Source organism: Aythya ferina, assembly GCF_964211825.1.
Source record: "Aythya ferina genome assembly, chromosome: 19".
Taxonomy (NCBI): domain Eukaryota; kingdom Metazoa; phylum Chordata; class Aves; order Anseriformes; family Anatidae; genus Aythya; species Aythya ferina.
In genome coordinates, this window is record NC_140309.1 from 3525865 (window position 1) to 3547042 (window position 21178).

General features: G+C 43.3%; 1 protein-coding gene across 7 annotated transcripts in view; it reads right to left on the minus strand.

The window, feature by feature from the left end:
- AUTS2 (activator of transcription and developmental regulator AUTS2) overlaps nucleotides 1–21178 on the minus strand; it is a 763900-nt gene that overhangs the window by 555379 nt on the left and 187343 nt on the right. For all 7 annotated transcript variants that reach the window (XM_084493462.1, XM_084493458.1, XM_084493461.1 and 4 more), the window contains exon 2: nucleotides 10588–10797. In XM_084493462.1, the coding sequence (XP_084349588.1) occupies nucleotides 10588–10797 (210 nt within the window). The remainder of the gene's footprint in view (nucleotides 1–10587; nucleotides 10798–21178) is intronic.

Genomic DNA, 21178 nt, shown 5'->3' on the forward strand with positions numbered 1-21178 from the left:
CCTATTGAACAACTTCTATAATTAACATCAAAGCAATTTGAAAGCTGCTTGACTTGCTAAAAGCTGGTAAACACACAGGAAGCAATAAGGGGCTTTACGAGAGAAGAACATGTGTTAGGGGGAGGGGAGATATAAAACATTAAACAGCTTGATTAGTAATTTTAACAGAATTTTCATTTTTATTAACCCTCTGCCTGCTTTGGCACTTGATTTGTTTTTATTTATAGGAAGAGGAGACTTTGTTCAGCTTCAGCACAGTAAAAGCTGCTCAGAAGGCATCTGGAAATGGCGAGCAGAGTCCACACAAATCAGAGAGAACCTCAATTTTCCTGCACCACACGTTTGCTGCTTCATATGGCTTTCAGAAAATCCACCTGCTTTACAAGTAAATATTTTGATTATAATATTTACACAAAACCAACCTGAAATCTTTTAAAGAAAATGTATTGAACACCAGTTTCCAGTTCTATCCATATTCACAGCTTTACAAGTTTTTATTATGTTAAGGCCTTCTTTAGCTTTGAGAGCCCGGGGGAAAGATGAGACAGGCACAGCCCTGACTACATTTGCTGAACAAACCTGGGTTCTTTTCTCTCGTTTCTCTGCTCATGCAGAAAAAAGACATGGTTAAGGGAATTCACCATCAACGTGATTCTTGTTTCTGTAGCAGGCAGGTTCCTCTGGCTAGTTGTAACTTCACCAACTGAAGGCAAGCAAGCAGACAGGATGCAGGAGCTCTGAGACCAGAGACTCAGCTCCCTGTTGCCCGAGAGCCTCCTGGCATACAGTTTTCCTTTTGTGTGTAATCTGAATCAACTCATGCCTGCAAACCTGCCATTGCCCTGCCTGTTTCTGCCATGGCTACTTGCAGGATCTCACCAGACCATGGGTTGGAAGCTTAACTTCCAAGTAGCTTTCTTCTAGTGTCTTCCATGCTAGGAGGAACTGTGATTACACTGTTACAGCAATTCGTTAACTGGAGAAAGCATAGAAGTCTTGAAAGCAGATTACCACAACTACTCACAGAGGTCAACAGCACAAGAAAACAGAGATTAGGAAAGCATCTCTGACTAAGAACGTGCTCATATGCTGTCCAAGGCGGTTACAAGCACAGGACTTCTTCAAGGAAGCCTGTTCAAGTTGGGGTGACACACTTGTACAATCTTTCCAATAAACGATACAATACAAAAGGACAATCCTGAACCATATCCCACAATGACTTCTTAATAAATACCATAAAATTATAAATACATCAGAAGTATGTATTTTGACATAGCTGGTATGGAGCCGGTATGGTCCTACCTTGGAAGCAGATGTCCAGCAGCGACACTTGCAAAACTGCAGCAACATTTGCAGCTGATCTCCTATTAAAATGTTCTTTTCTTTAGCAACAGTAACTTTGCATAAGGGTATCTCATTTGCACTCATATAACCTCACTGTATTAAAACACTGAGCAGAGAAAATTGTTCTTTGGAAAGGTCAGGACAAAAGGACAAGTTTGTTTTATCTGTTTTACGAGTCTATGGCCTTGTGTAGTAATGGCCACAGTGTGTTCTTAACCGGCAACGCAGCTGATTCAAAACATCCCTTTGAATTATTAAAGGGTACAGTGAGCTCAGCACAAAAATTGAAGCTATGTCACACCTTGCTAATAACAAACAGAACTGAGGCCGTTCCAGCAAACGTGGTTCATTAACTATGAAAAAGGGTCAAACACAGGAAAGGGGAACTCTATTTAGAAGGTTTGTTCCATTTCAGTGGGCTTTGGTACAAACAAAAAAATGCCTTATTTTTATAAAAATGCAAAATTCTGACTTGGGAATCCACAGAAAGCAGAGAACAGCCCCCTTGGGGCTGCAGAAGAATCGTTGTTCTGAGCTTTAGGATCACACACAGAGGTTGTTTTTGCCAAAATGAGACAAGCAGCAGGATGGCTGGCAATCCACTCACCTGCATGGCCAAGGCTCCAATTCCGGGATGGCGCCGCAGGCCCTGCAGGCCGCACAAGCTCCGTACCTGTACCTTATGCGGCTTTAGCTCACCAGGCTGTGGGTAACGCTGCCACTCACTCTTCCATTTACTTCTGCTGCTCACACATCTCAGCCAAACTGCTGCTGCTCAGGCCTAGGGAAGCCACAGCCTGCCTCCTCTTCAGACAGGCGGTAACAGGCCAGCTGCAAAAGCCGCACTGCCCTTCACTTACAAAGAGACAGGGATGCATCCTGCTTCCATAATTCAAGGAATCACCTGATTCTCCAAACACACGGCCTAGATCCATGCCCATGACACAGAGTTACAGCGCTCTGGAGCCAGACCTGTGCTACAAGGGCCGTACTCACGTCCAAGCACCACGCCAGGGCCTGACACCCCTCCCGAGGCTGCCCCACCATCCCTAGGCCCCAGTGCTTGCACCACAATTAAGTGCATCACTCTGACACCTCCTCCCTCTGGGAGCACAGAGTTTGTGGGGAAAAAGGAGATAAGCAACATGTCTTCAACACTTGGCTCTTTTCACTACCAACCTCAGGATGAACTGCTGTGCTTCCAGTTAATAGGCAAGCAAATCTACAGGTCAGAAGCCTTGCCTTGGATTCAAGCTATTTAGATAACACCAAGTGTGTCTGTATGTGTATATATATATTTTTTTTCCTTCTACATGCCCTAAGACATATTTTTTAATTCAATACGGTCAGTTTATTACACTGTCTAAATAACAAATTCAACCATCACTTAAACTAGAGTCTAATTTATCTCCAAGCAGCCTCAGTCAAAATTAATTTTTTGCTTTATTCCTTCTTGGTAACATGCTTAGGAACTTTCAAGACAGCAATTGATTGCATCACACATTTAAAATATGGTTAACTTCCCAATACAGCACATTTAATAATCATTTAAGTTTTCAATTAAAGTAGGGTGCCAACATTAAAAGGAAAAAGATAATCCTGGGAGACAGTAACTGCTCCATGCACGGTAATTTTTTTTTTTTTTTCTTTTTTGCACTATTATTCTCAAGATACCTAATTGATTAACATAATTAGGTTAACCTAAAAAGCCACTGCTTCTAATCCTTTTTTTTTTTTTTTTTTTTTTCCAGTTTGGAATTTGCTGGGAGTTCCTGCTACACTCGATGCGGGGAGCGAGTGGTACACAAAGCGGTTCCTTCTCCCGGCAGCACTGCCTGGGCTGCAGCAGGGTGGGGACAGCCTGTCCCCAAGCCCCCACCTTGCAGGGACAACCCAGTCACACCCTGTGAGGTCCCCCTGGCAGCTCTGCTTCACAGCTGCATAAGCCAGAGCCAAAACACAAAGTGAGATGCAGCAGGATGGATCACAAATCAGTGGCAAAATTTGCATTAGAAATAAAAACATGCCAACATCGTTCATTTTCTTGCAAGCCTGATAACCCGCAACACAACTGCGATGGGAGAGGAAAGCAGATGAGCAGAGAAACCCTTCTGCCACATCCCAGGTGCAATCAGCTCACAGCGCAGGCTTCAGAGGAACATAGGAGACAGTAATATTCCACCACTTATTCCCAGACAAGACCTAAGGTCTTCCACACCCCTCCTTAGCTGCACAAGCTCTACCATCTAGAGTAACACTCTCCAAATAATTACACCTGTGACCACATCAGGAATGAACACGTACAACCAAGTCTTGCTTAAGAGACCATCCACCCTACCAAACCACTGATATTTCAGCCAGAATGGGCAGACACCAGACTGCAGCCAGGCTTCAAGCATACACTCTTCTGTGCCTACACCACAGCCTGAAGATACAAGAAGCTCGTGCTTGTTAGCTTCCACCAGAGGCCCTGAGCAGAATGTTTAATGCAGGAGCATACAGATAGGATCAAAACAATAGTGTATTATTAAACAATTATCACAGGGCTGAGTCAAAAATGCAGACATTTTCTAATCCAGATTCAATGAACAGCCCCGGGATACAGTTTCTCTCACCTCTGGGCACAAATACTCATGCACATGGGGAAAACAGGGCCCTTTTCTTCCAGAGGCATCTACCCTGCAAGTGAAACTCTCCACAGAGAAGCCATTTTGAGTCCATGGGATTTCCCAATGTGTATTTTTAACCTATCTAGCAGGGATAACATCCTTAGTAATCAATTTGACTCACGATTACTATTTCAAACACAAGCTCGTACCCAGATGAAGGAAGCGCACTTTACATAGCAATATATACAGAACAATAACATTGCCAGATGGTATAATACTGAACAGAATTAATTTCACACATGATGTTTTCAAGGTGTTAAAATATGTCACAGCTTCTGCTAATAAAACATCTTCCTCTTCCCTCCTCCTTTTAAGAAAACGCTCTGTTCCCACCAGCCTGCATTTTACATTATATGTGTTTTCAATTCTGATAAGGGCAGCTGATTGCTTGCAAACCTAATTACAGTCAAATGAAAGTCTTCCAGAACCATCATTAGCAATTAGGACCCGCTGGATTTGCAGTGTATCATTTAGAGAGGTGTAATTCAATAGCTTATTGAAAAATTGCAGGTGAAACTGGTGATTATAAGGGGGGGCAATGCCTGCGACACGTCACTGCAGGCAAATCTTTAGTGAAGTGGCAGCTCCTCGGAGCGGCTGATCAATGAGCGCAGGTGTTTGCTTCGGCGTGCCACGAAGCACGGCTCATCGCGCCGCTTGGGAGATGTTAGCAGCATCCTGTCATCCCTCGCTCGGTCTTGTGAGCAGCTCTGGATCTCATGTCACACGTGTGCTTTTTCAAGGAATTCACAGGGCCTCTTCAGGAACTTCACTAACCCTGGGGGGAGGCGCAGTGCAGAACAGGCTCACAAAGCAACACAATTTTTGAGTCCTTTCTCCAGAGGCCAACAACCCTATCTGCGCCCACTGAGCTAAATTCTATTTTATCAGGGCTCAGAAGTTGTTTGGACGCCTTCAAGCAGCTGGGTGCCTTCACAGATGATGTGCTGGATGCAGTGACTGCGGGTTAAGTGCAGCTGGAGATTTGTGTGGCCTCTGAGCAGAAGCAAGCAGCAGCTGAGAATCACAAAATGCTTGTACTTTGAGCACTGTTTGAGCCGACAGCGGTTTCCGAGGGGGAAACCAAGCAGCAGCTGAGCTGTGGCCCACACGTCCTCTCACGCAGACACCCACACACTGAGCGCAGGCAAAGCAAAGCACAACGTCCCTGCAGGGGTGACGGAGCTGCAGGCTGGTAGGGAGCGCTCAGTTTGATCCCAGCACAACGATGGGCTGTGTAATGCTGAGCCAGCAGACACGGGCAGAGTCACCTCACCCAACAGGCACCTCTCTGGGTACATTCTCTGTAAAACCCCTCTGAAAACCCACACTGACTAGCCTGGGCCCAAGCACAGCTCTGCTGTGCCCATACCTTAATCCCACTCCAGCCCCCCGCCTAAAGCCACGCTCCTCCTCTTCCATCCTGCAACACCTTGGCTGCTCTCAATAGCTCTACGTTTCCCTTCATCACAGGAGCACCTCCTCCCACATCATTCCATCCACTCGCACTGCCTATGCAGCTCCAAAGCACAGTTACCAGAATATTACCTTTTCTATAATTTGATTGTTTCCATAATTTCATAGTTAGATTTTCAAATGAAATGCCTTTAATAAGGTAGATTGGCAAATCCAAATCAACGTTACCCTTGAATGACACAAAACCAAAGCTCTGCAGACAAAGTGTCATTAGAACAGCGCTCCTGCAAAACCCTGTGGCTTGTGACATTTGCTTCGGGTTTCTTCAACCTTTTGGCAACACTTGCACATATCAAACCATGCTGTGTAGGTTGCAACACAAACAGCAAACCTAGTAATTTCAAAGTGGCTGTGCTGGTGCTTGAAATAAAAAAATACCACTCTTCACAAACAAGATGGAAAAAAACATCATCTCAGTTCCCACTTCTGCAAGGCAGGGCTGCTGCTGACCTTATGCCGAGCCGACACCACTCCTTGGGTGTGCGCCCCATGCCCTGCACGTCAGTAACAATATTTTCTTCAGCTCCAACCAGCTTAAATGCATGCAGCCCAGCTTGCAAACCCCTCTGCTGTGTTACCCGAGTTATTTTCAAGGTCTGGGTTCTTTCCTGATCTTCAGCAGTTTTAGTCACTTAAATCCACTGGCTGCTGGCGAAGTAACCCCAAATCACAGCAGCTGTGTAAATGGAGACTCAAGCTTTTGTCACTCATTATGGGTGCATGCATGTTTTATATGGTATTTCCAAGGTATCTGACCTCGAACTGTACCAATGTATATGTGTTTTTTCCCTTGCTGCTGCACAAAGCTGCAAGTTGGGAGTCAAAAGAAATTAAACAGTTCTACATGGTTGCCTATAATACTTGTAGCTGCTATTTCACTCCCAAAGCCCACCCACAATTTCATTTTCAATTAGCAGCTCTTAGAAAAGCAGTAATGAAAGCAGTTGCTAAAGAGCACTCAGATGTCATTGAGAGACTGCAAACCCAAACTGTAAATAGCACATTGTAAATCGCTTGTCACCACAGTCAGCTCTCCCTGGAATCGCGCTGCCGGTGACAATCAAACCCATCTGCTCAGCTCCCGACCAGTGTCGCCACAAACCGCACCGCTCGCACCCACCTCCCGCTTCGCACTCATTACCTGCCATGTACAGGCTTGTCTAAGGACGTGCAAAAGCCATTCCTGACCGCACGTGTGATTAGATGTGGCTCACGCAACGCCCGTTTCACCCTCGGCACCAGGAGTTCGCTGCACTACTGAAGCGCACGGGCACCAGAGGACAAGTGTGCTGCAACTGAATCCGGAACAATTAGCGACACGATGTTTGCAGGCAGTGAGGACGGGAGGAGAGCCACCATCCAGATCAGCCATCAAGCCTCAGCAGTCTCAAACTTCAAATGTATAGGTTCAGGGCCAGACTGCCAAAGGCATCTTGGACTTGATTCTGAGAAGGAAAAGCTTCAATACTTCCCTCCCTCCCTCCCCTTTAATTGATTTATGTAATGGACTACCAGGTTAACGCTAATGCACAGTTCATAACGCTTGTTGTTGATGACTGTCAGATTCAGAAATACATGGGTCTTCTTCTGCTGTTCTTCTTATCTTCCCTTATCTCACTGAAATTTACCTCTTAAATCATCATCTCCCCATCACCGCTTTTCCTGCCTTTATTCATTTTCTGCCCCTTCCCACCAGCCTGTCTCCTTCTTTGTGCTCACACAACGTCTGGGATCGGGACTCAACCCTCTGCAAGTGGTTTGGGATTCCTCCAGTTATGGTAGAGCCTCACAGCATTGGTCTCCTATGTAAAGCTCGTACATAAACCAGCTAATGCACCATGGGCCCTGCGTGCTGATCACTGATGTACAAGCACAGGCCAAAGACAATCCTCTTCCACAACAAGGTATATGAATCTCCCTGCAGAGGTGATAAAAAAAAGCAACAGAGGAAATGGCAGAGGCAGCAAGTCAGTGTCTTTTCTTCTTTCTAAAACACAGAAAACCGATCCTTCCCTCCTGCTATCAAAACACTCATCTCGCCTGCCACAACCACATTCAGCATTTCTGAGCGCAGCCCATTCTGCTCCAACCTTGAGGAACAACACCACATTAAAAACCATTAAAATTTTGTGCCACCCTTTTTCTAATTTAACAATGTTCACTTCAATGTTTCCACATGATTTTTTTAAAAAAGAAAATACATAATAACATGCCATCTACCAATTAATGTAAAGGAAATGAAATTGAAAATGCTGGAGAAATATTCTGATGAGTCTTATGTTTGCTTAACACCAAATAAAATTTCCTTGAGGTATCTGATACGTACATTTATAAAAGCTCACAAAGCAGAGTTCAAAAGTCTTCTTTCTAGCAATATATGAGCCTTAATTAACCTATAGTTTCACATTTTCTGGATTTCAATAAACCTGTAGGCATTTCAGCATAGCTGGATAAATACCTGCATGAATACTGCAAGGGTTTTTTCTGAAAATTAATTAACAGTCCTTCCAGTAGCCGACTTCAACTAAATCTGTTTGATGAGAGAGCTTCATACTGTAAATCCTGCATCTGAGAGTTACTGCCAGCAGATAACAGATTTCACAGAAAGGCGTATCAGACAGGACTGTTAACTATTGGTAGAATGACAAACAAGATCTCCAGGTATAAAATGTTCCCCAACAGGGACAGACCACAGCCCAGGCTGCGTGCCACCACAGGAATGCAAGTTACGGCACAGATTACATCCTGCTGCACAACCCTAATACTCACATGTGACAATTCGGGATTTCTCTGGGGACAACAGGAGCAAGATACATTGCTTACATCTAAAATACAGAGCCTTATTATGGCAAAGTTCCCATATATATCCAGAAGTTTACGAAATTTAGATTGGCTTTAGACCTTCCTACTTTGCCAAGCACAAAACAGCAGAAGGTCCAGTTCTTGACTAGTTCTCATCTGACAACCTTGACAAGCAACTTTACTTCCAAGCAAGAACATGTCTGAGAGTCATTCTCAGAGGAAAGATGTTACATGATCAGAGGAGATAAATCATTATCAGAACTCATCATGCTCCTCCTCTTTTCAGGGTCTCTGCCAGGTGTCTTTAAAGAAAAGACAGAAAATACTTACCATAAATATATATAAAGGTTGTGGGTGTGTCTTTTCAAATAAGCTTTATAGTCTTTCCCATGACATCTTTTTTTCCCCTGAGTCTAAGTGCCAAAGCCATTTGGACTTGTCAGCACCTAAACTGTTTGAGAGACTAAAATGTTCTTATCTAAGGAGCTGTACCCCTACCAAACGTATTAAGTTTATATTGAACAAGATATTTTATTTCCTTTCAGCCTTATCCCTCAGGAATTAAGCAGAGTACTCAGATTTATCAGCTAAAAGGAAAACCATTTTCCATGACATTTGTCAACTCAATACCTTCCAAGCCAGCGTATATTTATTCTTAAAAACATAACCTCACAAATAACCTCCATCAGCAGCTTGGCTGATTCCTTCATTGCTTAAGTACCAGGCAGAAAGGTTTCACCTGACAGTAGGCTATGCCAGGGGAATCAAATAGTGCAAAAAGTCAGCTTTTCCGAAGGCCAGTTCCTACTACACAAAGCAGATATATTTACCATTTGACATACTGAAAAGGAACAGAGTGAAGGAGGTGTAGGTGAACACAGAAAACGTCTGGAAATAGAGCAACCTTCAGTAACTACTTATAGCCATTGCATCAAATCTCTACAACAATTTCCCAACATCCCTTAGAAATACAAAATAAAATAAAATTAGCAGAAATATCTTTTACAGGAGTGGGAGCGTAGAATAGGCATTTTACAATGTGCTTGCACAGCTGAAGTTCACTATAGTGTATGTAGTTTATATGCACAATAAGCTTAAAAATATGAAAAACCTTTTACCAGCTTCTGTAACTGATTATCAAAGTTGAACATAAGTCAACGAACTCATCCTTCTCAAAGTTTTTTCCATTTCCTTGCGCTTACACAAAGAGAAGCAGTGAATTCTCACTACTGTCTATAAATTTCTCTGCAAAGCAATGTTTGGCTTTCACCTACCAAAGATGAAGATTCATTCAAAGAGTATCAACTATCTCCATTAAATGCATAAATTTTGGATGAAGACCCGTTGATATCATTCAAATTTAGGCCAAAGGTGGCCTCTTTATCATTACTTTAGACTTCAGTTTTGCAGACAATGAGCCAAATGACCATATAGGAACACGCTATGCTTAAAATGCCCAAGCTCTAATTTAGTCTTCTGTATATAACCAATACACAAGAGACATCAATATTTACTCATCAAAAAAGCAAAACATGACAATTATTCTCAGAGGAATTAAATTTGCCACACATTTTTCTCTCTCTCTCTTTTTTTTTTTTTTTTTTTTTTTTTTTTTTAAAGAGCATAAGAAACACAATGCTGAGACCGAAATTTCCAGCATCAAGCTTTGTAATCATGGATGTTACATGCCCATTTGCCACACGTATACCTCAGCTATAGCTGTCAGATATTGCCAGTGTTGGGAAGGTAGGAAGTTCTTGCTTACAGGTGGGTGATTAGTAACCCAAAAGATCTCACACTGGTACCACTGACATCCTACAAATGAGCTCCTTGCACCTGTAATCAGCCTTAGAGTTTTGTCTTAATTAACAGCTGCCCGTCTCACAATTCTTTCACCTTGCCCTTGATGTTCAGAGAGGGTTGTATCCTTCTGTGCACATAGACTAAAGACAAGAAGGCATATTTATAGCACAGAGTTGGCACAGCAACATGGCACACACACCACATTTGTTTGCTCTGACAGTCTCGCAACCAGCCTATGCGAAGCCCTTTCCAACCTTTGGGCATTCATTAATCAGCTCAGCTCTAACATCAACAAGCTACTCTCTTTCCCGCTTGGTTAATCTCTTCCTGTACCAGGAGTCAGCACAACGTGGCACCTGAGAGCCAAACAGCACAACAACTTTGAAGGGGTCAAAACAAACCAGCAATCCCACAAAACGAGAAATCCACTTCTACATACCATGGGCCAACAGTCAAAGCCCTCCCTCCCCGCAACAGATAACTTCTCTCCCACCTGTCTGAGGCCCTTCGGTAATTTCTTCCTTTTCCCAAGGTGCTGACAAAGATTACGATCATTTTCTCGGTCGGAGCTGTACTGGTGGTGGTGAAGTCTGTTCTTTTTCGGCAGGTACGCCAGCCCATTGGTAAGTGCTTCCCGTTTCTTCTTGGCTAGAGGATTCTGTCGCTTCTCCACACGTTCCTGAGGCTTCAGAGCTACGTCCTTCTGCAGAGGGAGGGAACAGGGGAAGGAAGAGAAGAAAAACACAGTGATTAAGATATTGATTAAGATATGGCTCCGCACCTTTACACAGCAGCTTGAGGCAGCAATTTCCAGGTGACTATCTAAGCACTTTCAAGGCAATGCAACAAACACCAGAAAAAGAAAAAAAGTCTTCGCTGGTGCCCAGGTAATCAAAAGATAGCCACACACTAAATAAGATCTGTAATACTGAGTGCACAGACACGTACTCCTTTAGGTTTCATACCATGAACCATATAACTCTCAGGCATCTCATGCATCAAGTGAGCTTTCATTTAGAAGACACCATATGTTTATAATGTTTGAATTAACAATTGCCTTTGATTTAAACAAGCCATGGCCTTTCACATTTCTTTTGACTTATTTCTTGTATTTGACAGGACATGGCAGAGCTGACCTAAAGCCCATTTAGAGCCAATGAATCTCAATTGACTTCAGTGGACTTTTCCTCAAGCCTGCCCTAAGCAGAAGGCTTCCAAATTTCAGGAAAACAAAACAAAACAAAAACCTCATGTTTGTATTTGAAAAGTTTGTAACTGACCTTTCTTTCAACTCCAGAATCAATGTCAGTCTACAAAAAGTACTCCAGTCAAAAGCACAAGTTTTGTCACTTAGCCTACAGTTACTGTATTTTCTTACTTATACCCTGCAACACTGAATTCTTTTGTTGTTGTTTTAAATAAATGTTACTTGACAACAAGTTTTCCAATAACACAAAATCAATGGCAGAGGAAAACAGAAGAATTGGAGGCTGACGGGTCCTTGGGAGAGAAGAATTAGAAGGTACTGGAAAGGTGGAAATTACAACACAAACTGGGCATTTAATGAATACAATCTGCTGAATCCCATTTACTCCAAGAACTTCAACAATACTAGAGTATTCCTACTTACTGACATATTGTTTAAAAAGCCTAATACTGTAAGTATTCTCTACTAACGTGCCTGGCAGCTTTGACTAAAACTCTCCATATCCTACCATAAAGTACTGTGGGATCTTATTAAGCCTCCATCTTTCTGTTCATTGTCACTTAATATTATACCTGAGAGCAGGACAAGCTGAGAGAAAGAAATTGGTTGATTGGTCACTGTGTCACATAGAGACTCAGGTTCATGAGAATATAATTCAAATTATGCCATATTTCAATAAAAAAAAAAAAAAAAAAAAAAAAAAAAAAAAAAAAAAAAAAAGCATGCCTAAGAGCAAAAATCAGTTTGGCTTTAATTAAAGAATGCTTCCCAAATGCACAAGAGCTTCACAAAATTCATAACTAAAACCAGTGAGATGATTAATTAAACTGAAGACAGTCAATGTTCAAATTTGATAGTAGATAAAAAGAATAATTTTACAAGCATTAACGGGAGTAAGAAACAGAAGCTATAAGACTCTCATTCTAACTTTTCTTTGCCCAAAACACCATGGGAAATATCCTAAGCTTTTCTTCACAGTGTTATTCATAACAGAAAAATTAGGAGCCTTATCCAAGTTCATAAAAAGATCTCTAGTATCCATAGGTATAAAGCAGGATCAGTACTTCCAGAACACTGTGTCTCTTCTCAGTTGCTCTGGCTATTAAAAAGGGATCAGTACTATGCACAGGGTAGGAGATCCTGCTGCACAAGCCCAAGCCAAAATAACAACAGAAGAGTGACTTTTTGGAGCACTCCTCTTGTCTCCCTTCCTAGAAAGGTTCTAGATTTACATACACAGCCTCCATGCATCAAGGCAAGTTCTCACACGCTGCAGTACCAATTTCTCCAATTCTTCATCAAAAGAGCAGCAACAGCAGCTACGTGGAGCCGCTGACCTCTGGCACAGCCGGCATGGAGCACCTCACCCAGATGGTGCTCAGCCCCGTCCTGCTGCAATGTAACATGAATCATAGCATCACAGAATCACTGAGGTTGGAAAAGACCTCCAAGATCATCTGGTCCAACTATCCCCCCACCACCAGTACCTAAAACTAAACCACATCCCTAGAAAAAGTGAGGGATGCTGCCCTTCCCACGCAGCAACTTCCAGGCAGAAAAAAAGCACTGGGATTACATCTTGTCCAGTGCTCCACATTGAAACAAGGAGGTATTTTATCAGAGAACACATACACGCCTAAAGATAATTATCACTGCGCTGCTATGATTATTTTCTTCAGATTAGTATCAAAAAATCCAGTGCTTTATGAATAGCACATTATACCAGCACAGGACTTCTGTTCAAACATAGCTCATATTGCAAGACAGAAATGCTATTAAAAGGATTCACTTTATATGTGAAAGGTTGAAGGAGTAAAAAGAAAAAAAGAAAAAGAAAAAAAAAGAATCTTTCTGTGAAAAAAAAATATATATATATAACTATATATATAAATATATATTCCCTGTAATGATTAAATAGCTTTTGTGGATTATTTTTTTTTCCTGCAGCTATGGATCTAAACGAAACAGTGGCAGGTTTCCAGAAGCTTATAAAACGTCTAATGGGGATAACACTGCCATCAAGAAATTACTAGCTCCCATTAGCTTTACAAAGGGTGCAAGATGGGTCAAACTTTGCAGAAGACTATAGGCATATCTAGGATAACCTTTCCATAAGACTCCCATGTTGCAGACAACCCCACCAGTGATTTCATAAAGTTTCATGATAGTTCACATAAAACTAAAGCAAAGTTTGGCTCATGTAAGAATTGGGATGAGCAAATCAGCATATACACCTGCAACAAAGACGAGCAGCACCGACGTCACAAAGCCTTGTACAGTCTCTACGAAAATGCACCTTCCAAGTCAGAAGGAACAATTTGCAGAAATCTCCAGAAAATAAGATGCCTGCTCCGCTCACGGCTAAAGGGAAGAAAGGGAGCTCTGAAAACACAAAGCTCCCCATTCTGCAAATCCTGAAAACTGGCTGTAAATACTTTGGCGGATGGCTTTACTATGAAATTTAGACAACCAAGTTCCTCCAGAACTGCCAGCTGCTTTTCACCAGCTGACATTTCTGCAGAGAAAATTACAGGGTCAAAACCTCGTATTATTGAATTGTAAGCTTAGAGCCTCTCATTGCTTGCAACAGATACACGATTTAGTGCCTAAAAAAAAAAGTACTATATAGATATATTTCCCCCCAGTTCTTCAGCTGGAGACTGGACCACAACTGAATAGAAGCTTGATAGGAGGCACGGGAATGAGCCCAAATAGCACTCGGGCTGATCCCCACGCCTGAGGGCACGAAGGAGGCCGTGGAGGACAAGGAACGGGCCGGGTGGGTTCTGCCCTCTCGGAGGCAGGTTCAGCAGAGGCAGTGCTTGGCTGGGAGGGCGGCCCTGCATAAATCACTTCCCCACTTTCTGCCCTTTCTCCCTCATCCAATTTTTATCTTTCTGTTGTTTAGACAGGACAATAGCTGTACCATGCCGTGTGCTAGTACATTAGCCAGCACAATCTTAATTACGGACTTCAGGCATCATCATGATTAGAGTAATAAGCTGTAATTACTCTAAGGTGACAGGACTGCACAGACCTTATCTACATAGATAAGGAGATGTAGTAATATTTCATGTCGAGACGTATTTCTCAGCAGCTACCCACAGAGCTGATTCAAGCTAAGCAGCATGCCCTGTGAACGGCACATTCCAACTTTAATGTAGGCTTTCCTCCTCTTCTCCCAGCACACAAACCCACACATTATTAAATAAATCATACAAACATATTAGGCATGGTTTAAAACCATCTTACTCAGAGATATCTTTCATCAGCAAAGTGCCTTAAGTGTATCAAGAAGGTGACTTAAATGTATAAATATGTAATTACATACAATTCCATAAAAAAGTGCATTAATATTTATGAATGTACCGTATAATCTTAAAAAAAAAAAAAATCCATTTGTTTTCCTTCTATTGGGCACATTAATCAGCCCGATGCCGCTGTACGTGCCGCAGCAGAGAGCCGCCCGTGCTGAAGGGCTCCTGCCGCGACGTCGGCGAGCAGGAGAGCTGCCGAAGCCTGGTGGGGTGGCACCGCAATCATCTCCGCCCCAATTAATATTAACAATTTCAATCCAAGCCCTGCATTCGGTGCAGGGAGGAGAAGCAGCCTCCTTGGGTACATCAGATAATTTCCAGAGGTAGGAGGCTTGAAGGACACTCTGCATTCTCATCAACTGTTAGGCTTTCAGGCAGCTTTGCCTTATTTATTTCAGGAGAGTCCATCTACCTCCTATGTACATGACAGCTTATTAATTACACACCAGATCCTCAGTGGCAGCTAAGCAGTGCTTCGCTCCCACAGATCTCACCAAGAGCCAGCCCAGTGCGAGCTGCCCTCTCCTCCTGGCCCCTTCCCTCTGACGAATACTCAAAAATAAATAAATAAAAATACATGTGGACACCAGAAGCCCCATTCCACTCCTCATCAGAGCATTTTCCTGTAGGAATGCTTGATCAAGAGCAACGCTGTGAGTGCACTGTGTAGCAAATGCCCCGCAGGCACTTCTCTGGGTGAAAATTTCAGGCACTGCTCGGGGATTTCAAGCCTCAGCTGTCCTAAGTCATCGCTACGGCCTGCCTGTCTGATCCCAGCGGTGCAAGAACTTACTTTCCAAATTCATGCTAAACATGACACCAGGTATTAATTTTTTTTCTCCTACAAGTTGATTGCTGTGCAGAGCTAGTATAATAAGTAATAACCGGCTACAACCAGTAAAAAAGTATAATAAGTAATAAGGCCACAACCATCTTCCAATTATTTGTTCCCCAGGTTCTTGCTAGTCCACAACAGTTTTGTGCCTGAGCCTAACAGTTCATGCTTCACCCCAGTAATAAAGATAGGTACAATGAAAGAAGAGACTTCTCTTAAACACCTCAAAATATTATACAGTCACGAGATGTCAATGTTCCCTTCAATACAAGTAGTTTGGAAAACCACCTTGAGCCTATCAGTCTGCCCCCAAGCACTACTCAGACCCTACAAGCCTGACACCAGCACTCATCATCAGCAACTCAGAAGGTTCCTCCTCCAACAGCAGAAGGAACCAGAACCAGTGCACAGAACCAAAGCAGCACCTCTATATTTGCTGAGACAACGTGGTACAAAAGTTTAGTTTGCGAGCAGTGAAGAGGGCTATGCCCGCAGCTGAGCAAAGTCCTGCAGCTCGGCTCGCAGCGGTACCGCTGGCTGCTGACAGCAGCACGCACACAGCTGCACAACCTGAGCCACAAAACCCCTCAGAAATGGGAAACGAAGCCAGGCAGAGAGCTACCAAACCTGCCCGCAGATCTCAGCGGTCCTCATCAACTCATACGGTGCTTTCTATTACATTTGGAGAGGATTTTTAAAGCTGATGGATGGAAATGTCTTAAAGACTTCAACGCCCCCCTCTCTAACTTTGTATTTCGTCATTTTACTTCTGGCAGCAACAAGACGTAGAGGTCTGAAAACAAGGCAGTAACTGGTCCCTGCAATCTTTCAAAATCAGAAAATAAAACAAGATGTTTAGAACAGTCATTCATTTCCCTCCAGATAAGATAGCTAAACACACTGTGCCTTCTTCTGAATGCACAAATAGTTCCTCAAAAGCATTTATTTGGGGGAAATAAATTGCAAAAACTCTTAAAACACCACCAGGGAGAAAGGAAGGCAGGTATAAAGTGTTGTGCAAAAGAGAAATGGACTCTAAAAGAGTGGAAATTATGGTATTTTAGGACATGTGGGATCAGTGAAGAGAGCCACGACGTCAACCACTCTGGGCAGAGCAGCCCGTTCACTAATCCCAGCAATTTCTTCAAGTTGCTAGACCTCTGCGGAAAGGTTTCATCTTGTTTTGTTTGTTTTGTTTTCATGAAATTACAATCCATTGCCTCCTGCATCTCTCAAATCTGAAAACAAAGTGGTTCAGCGTTGTGCAAAAAAAAGGTTGTGCAACAGACGGAAGATGAAACGCTGCACCAGGCTGCAGGACTGTACGTGGTGATTACAGATGAAGGCAAAACAATAGAAAAGCAAGTTGCTGTCTGCTTGAGATATGTTTTATAAAAGAGCTTCTGTAGCAAAGAGATTGCTTTGATTCGCCATCCCAAAATCATTTGTTAACAATATCATTGATAAACAGAAGGTTCCTTTTCAGGTGCTGCTGATTTAAATTACACACAAAAAGGCTACATTAAAGCAACGTTATTGAGGTTACCAAGTCAAGGACTTGGAAGTTATGAAAGGCCAGGATTAAGGCTGCAACCACCACCTTCATTCAGCCCTCTTGTATGTATGCAGTACGATACAATCTTTAATTACATGACCGAGTGCTATTATTTCCCCGTGCAGAATGGAAGGTGTTCAGTTAATGAGCAGCCACTCAGGATTTTGTTTCTGCCTTTTTGTCCAACATGTGGATCTAAAACTTGTTTACACACACTCCATTCAAACCCTCCTCCGAATGCACGGTTATTAATTTCCTCAAGGCCCTACTATACAGCCCCTCACTGCCGTATCAGATGCCCAACAAATACTACTGATTTATTTTATGACCCTTTAGCCAGATGAAGATATTGCACCATTCCCATTTTATAGGTGGAGGCCATGGCCTTAACATGTCCAGGTCAAAAATGTCTGCTAATTTTAAGCACCCATTAGGAAGCACCCCGGATTTGATTTTTTCAAAGAACTTAGCTCTGCAGAGCACTTTACCTAATGAAGCACAGCTTTCATTGATTTCAGCAGCTACTGGGAGCGCTGAGCACTCCTGCAAATCAGGCTTTAGGAAGCACCAGACAATATAAGTGCACAGATTAAGACTGTTTCTAACATACGTTGTTTGATAGCCACCCTCAATGGCACATACTAGATATGAAAGCGGATGCAGAGGTAAAACTGGCTTCTAATTACTTTCAAGTCACTTAAGCAGGAGGAAATCCTCCTGCAACCCTCACTGTGCACCCTCCAGCTCTGGCAGCAGGTGGGAAAGGGCTCGACCCAACTGCACCATCTGGGTGCATTTCCAGTGCAAACCTCACTGAGTAAACAACTTCAGGCTCTTCAAGAAATAAAGTAGGTCATTATATCAGTAACAGCTGCATTGTAATTCGTAAAAACACAAGCAACAATCAAAACAAAAAAAAGACAAAAGCTTTGAGGAACTCTCAACAGCTCTGCCCGCTATTTAAGCAAAGTGAAACAAAGGATCATCCAAAACGTGTTCAGCCCTGGCTATACGTTTTAAATTGCATTCTACCTGGCTTTGTTTAAAGACGATATGACTGTCAACTCCCTTCTGCTTGGATTTTGAACTACTTACTATTGCAGTGGGATAGCAGTCACTTTTTAGCACAAACGAACAGTGTCTTACTTCTACTAAGAAGATACAGAGATAACCTGGTCATCTGGGAGAAGTCTTTTACTCAGCAAAATAAACGTCCCTGGTCCTAAATTCAACCAAGTGATCATGCCTTTCTTAAGAGTACAGCAAGTTGAGATCCACCTACTCGGATCCTCAGATGTTTATAACACTTCATACTTCAAATCAGGTCTAGGTTGTTCTTCTAAAATTAATTACACAAATGTATAATGTAGTTTCTGTGTCTTAATTGAATAGTTTCCCCACATTTAACTAAACCGGTCACATACACATGTGTCTAAGTCTCATTTTACGCCATGGGATCTTAGCAAAATATTTCAGCTTGTTCTTATCTGTTTAGAGACTGCTGACTATGAGCATACACTCAAATTTTTATCCTGACGTGATAAAAAGCATGTTTAAAAAGAAAATACTGCAAGGATATGAGTACAAAAGATTAAAATTTACTCCTACACACCAACTTTTACAACAGCAGAATGTAATTACTCAAGATTTCAACAACAGCACTCAGTGCTACAAAACAGCAACTTCACTAAAAAGCAAAACGGACAGTTATACACATTTCTCACGTTATTCACAAAGCCTACAGATGCTACACAAAATAAATATTTAGCTAAAATCGAAGATCTACAATGCCGGCCGTTCAGACTAAGAGGCCCTATTAAATCAAAGCTGGCAAAAACTGATGTCGTACCTGAAGATAAACGAGGATCACAGCAGTTGATAGCTATTTGTTTAATCCTTCTCAAGCATCCACTGGCATCGTATTCACAGCCTTATTCGCTTCCCCTTCTCGTTTTTAGCATCCAAAATACTACAGCATACCAGGCTCCAACTGTGGAGAACGGTCATCCAAATAACAAGTCCGTGCAAGAAGAGTTTGGAAAAACCCATTCCTGGAGCCAGCACTGAGAAAGTGCTGAGAAACGCCAGCTTAGATTACAGATCCAGGAAACTGTTTTTCTTGAGGCAGCCTGGTTTTGTGGAAGGCAAAGTACACACAGCTGATTTTGTTCAGAGTGATTAAGCCAGAAACCTGTGTACTCCTGCCAAAAGAAAGAGATCCTGAAGCTCTCACTCCACCCAGCTTCTGCCTGCCTAGAAGCCTGTATGTTTTTTTCTAGAGATTTTTCTGCCTCTGACACAATCACAGAATCACAGAATTTTCTAGGTTGGAAGAGACCTCAAGGTCATCGAGTCCAACCTCTGACCTAACACTAACAGTCCCCACTAAACCATATCCCTAAGCTCTACATCTAAACGTCTTCAAAAGACTTCCAGGGATGGTGACTCCACCACTTCCCTGGGCAGCCTGTTCCAATGCCTCTCAACCCTTTCTGTAAAGAAGTTCTTCCTAACATCTAACCTAAAACTCCCCTGGCTCAACTTAAGCCCATTCCCCCTCGTCCTGTCACCAGGCACGTGGGAGAACAGGCCAACCCCCACCTCGCTACAGCCTCCCTTGAGGTACCTAAAAAGAGCGATAAGGTCACCCCTGAGCCTCCTCTTCTCCAGGCTGAACAAGCCCAGCTCCCTCAGCCGCTCCTCATAGGACTTGTTCTCCAGGCCCCTCACCAGCTTCGTCGCCCTTCTCTGCACCCGCTCAAGCACCTCGATGTCCTTCTTGTAGTGAGGGGCCCAAAACTGAACACAGTACTCGAGGTGCGGCCTCACCAGAGCTGAGTACAGGGGGATGATCACCTCCCTAGCCCTGCTGGTCACGCTGTTCCTGATACAAGCCAGGATGCCGTTGGCCTTCTTGGCCACCTGAGCACACTGCTGGCTCATATTTAGCCGACTGTCCACCATCACTCCCAGGTCCTTCTCTGCCTGGCAGCTTTCCAACCATTCCACTCCCAGCCTGTAGCTCTGCTTGGGGTTATTGCGCCCCAGGTGCAGGACCCGGCACTTGGCCTTGTTAAACTTCATGCAGTTGACCTCAGCCCATCGGTCCAGCCTATCCAGATCCTCCTGCAGAGCTTTCCTACCCTCAAGCAGATCGACACACGCACCTAACTTGGTGTCATCTGCGACAAATTGCTAGCAAAGTCCAAGGATACCTCTTTCCTGCAAATTTGACTAAATCGTCTGTCTCTATTATACCCGTGCCTGCCTCTTTTGTGTATGTGCCACCTGAAATACCAGGTGGGGCCTCTACAACAGGGGAGCTGCATCCACCACTGGCATCTGGAATTGCCTCTGCCGTGTTCTGACTCTTCCACAGTCTCCAAAACATTTCAAATCATCTTCAATAAGTGTCCGTATCTTCTGCACACCCACAACCGTTTCACTCCATAAAGCATCCAGGGAAGGTGCTGCAGAGATGGTGCTGCAAGCAGGAGCTGTGGCAGGAGTCAGGTCACGGTTCGGAGTGCTTCGAACCCAGTGGGAGCATTACTGGTACCACAGCCTCATCCCCAAACGTGCTTTAAATAACTTACATCTCCAAGACTGCTCACGAAGCATCCCCTTACAGCAAAGGGAAATCTATTCCCCCTGGCCCTGGGCTTTCTCCACAGTGTCCGGCCTTAAATAAACGTGCTTGATACACCCAGCAAGCAGCACAGACACATTCTCAAAGTGTTTATTTGCTTTGTTTGAGGAATAAAAAGAAAGAGAAGAGGGGTGTGGAGAGAAAACCTGTCCCTGGAGATGCTCATTTTAAAACTTCACAGCAATTAATGAGGGCTTTCGCTGCTCCCGCCCTGCTCAACTACATCAGAGGTTAGGTACAGAGAAGCATTTACCCAGCTCCCCAAAACAGGGTGAATTTGCTCCCTTTGCTACAGCATCCTAGTTGCACTTTTACAGCACTGGTTCCATAGTTGTATACAGCACCCTTACTCTACATAGCTGAGCTACGCACAGCAATAAAACCTTGATTTGATGCATAAACACATCCAGCTGCAGGCTGGGACCATAAGAGTTCTGTGCAGATGCCTGTGACTGAGTACAAGAGTGTGCTTCAGGTCGTGGCAGGGACAAACATTTTTCTCCTTGGAGAATGTAGTTTTT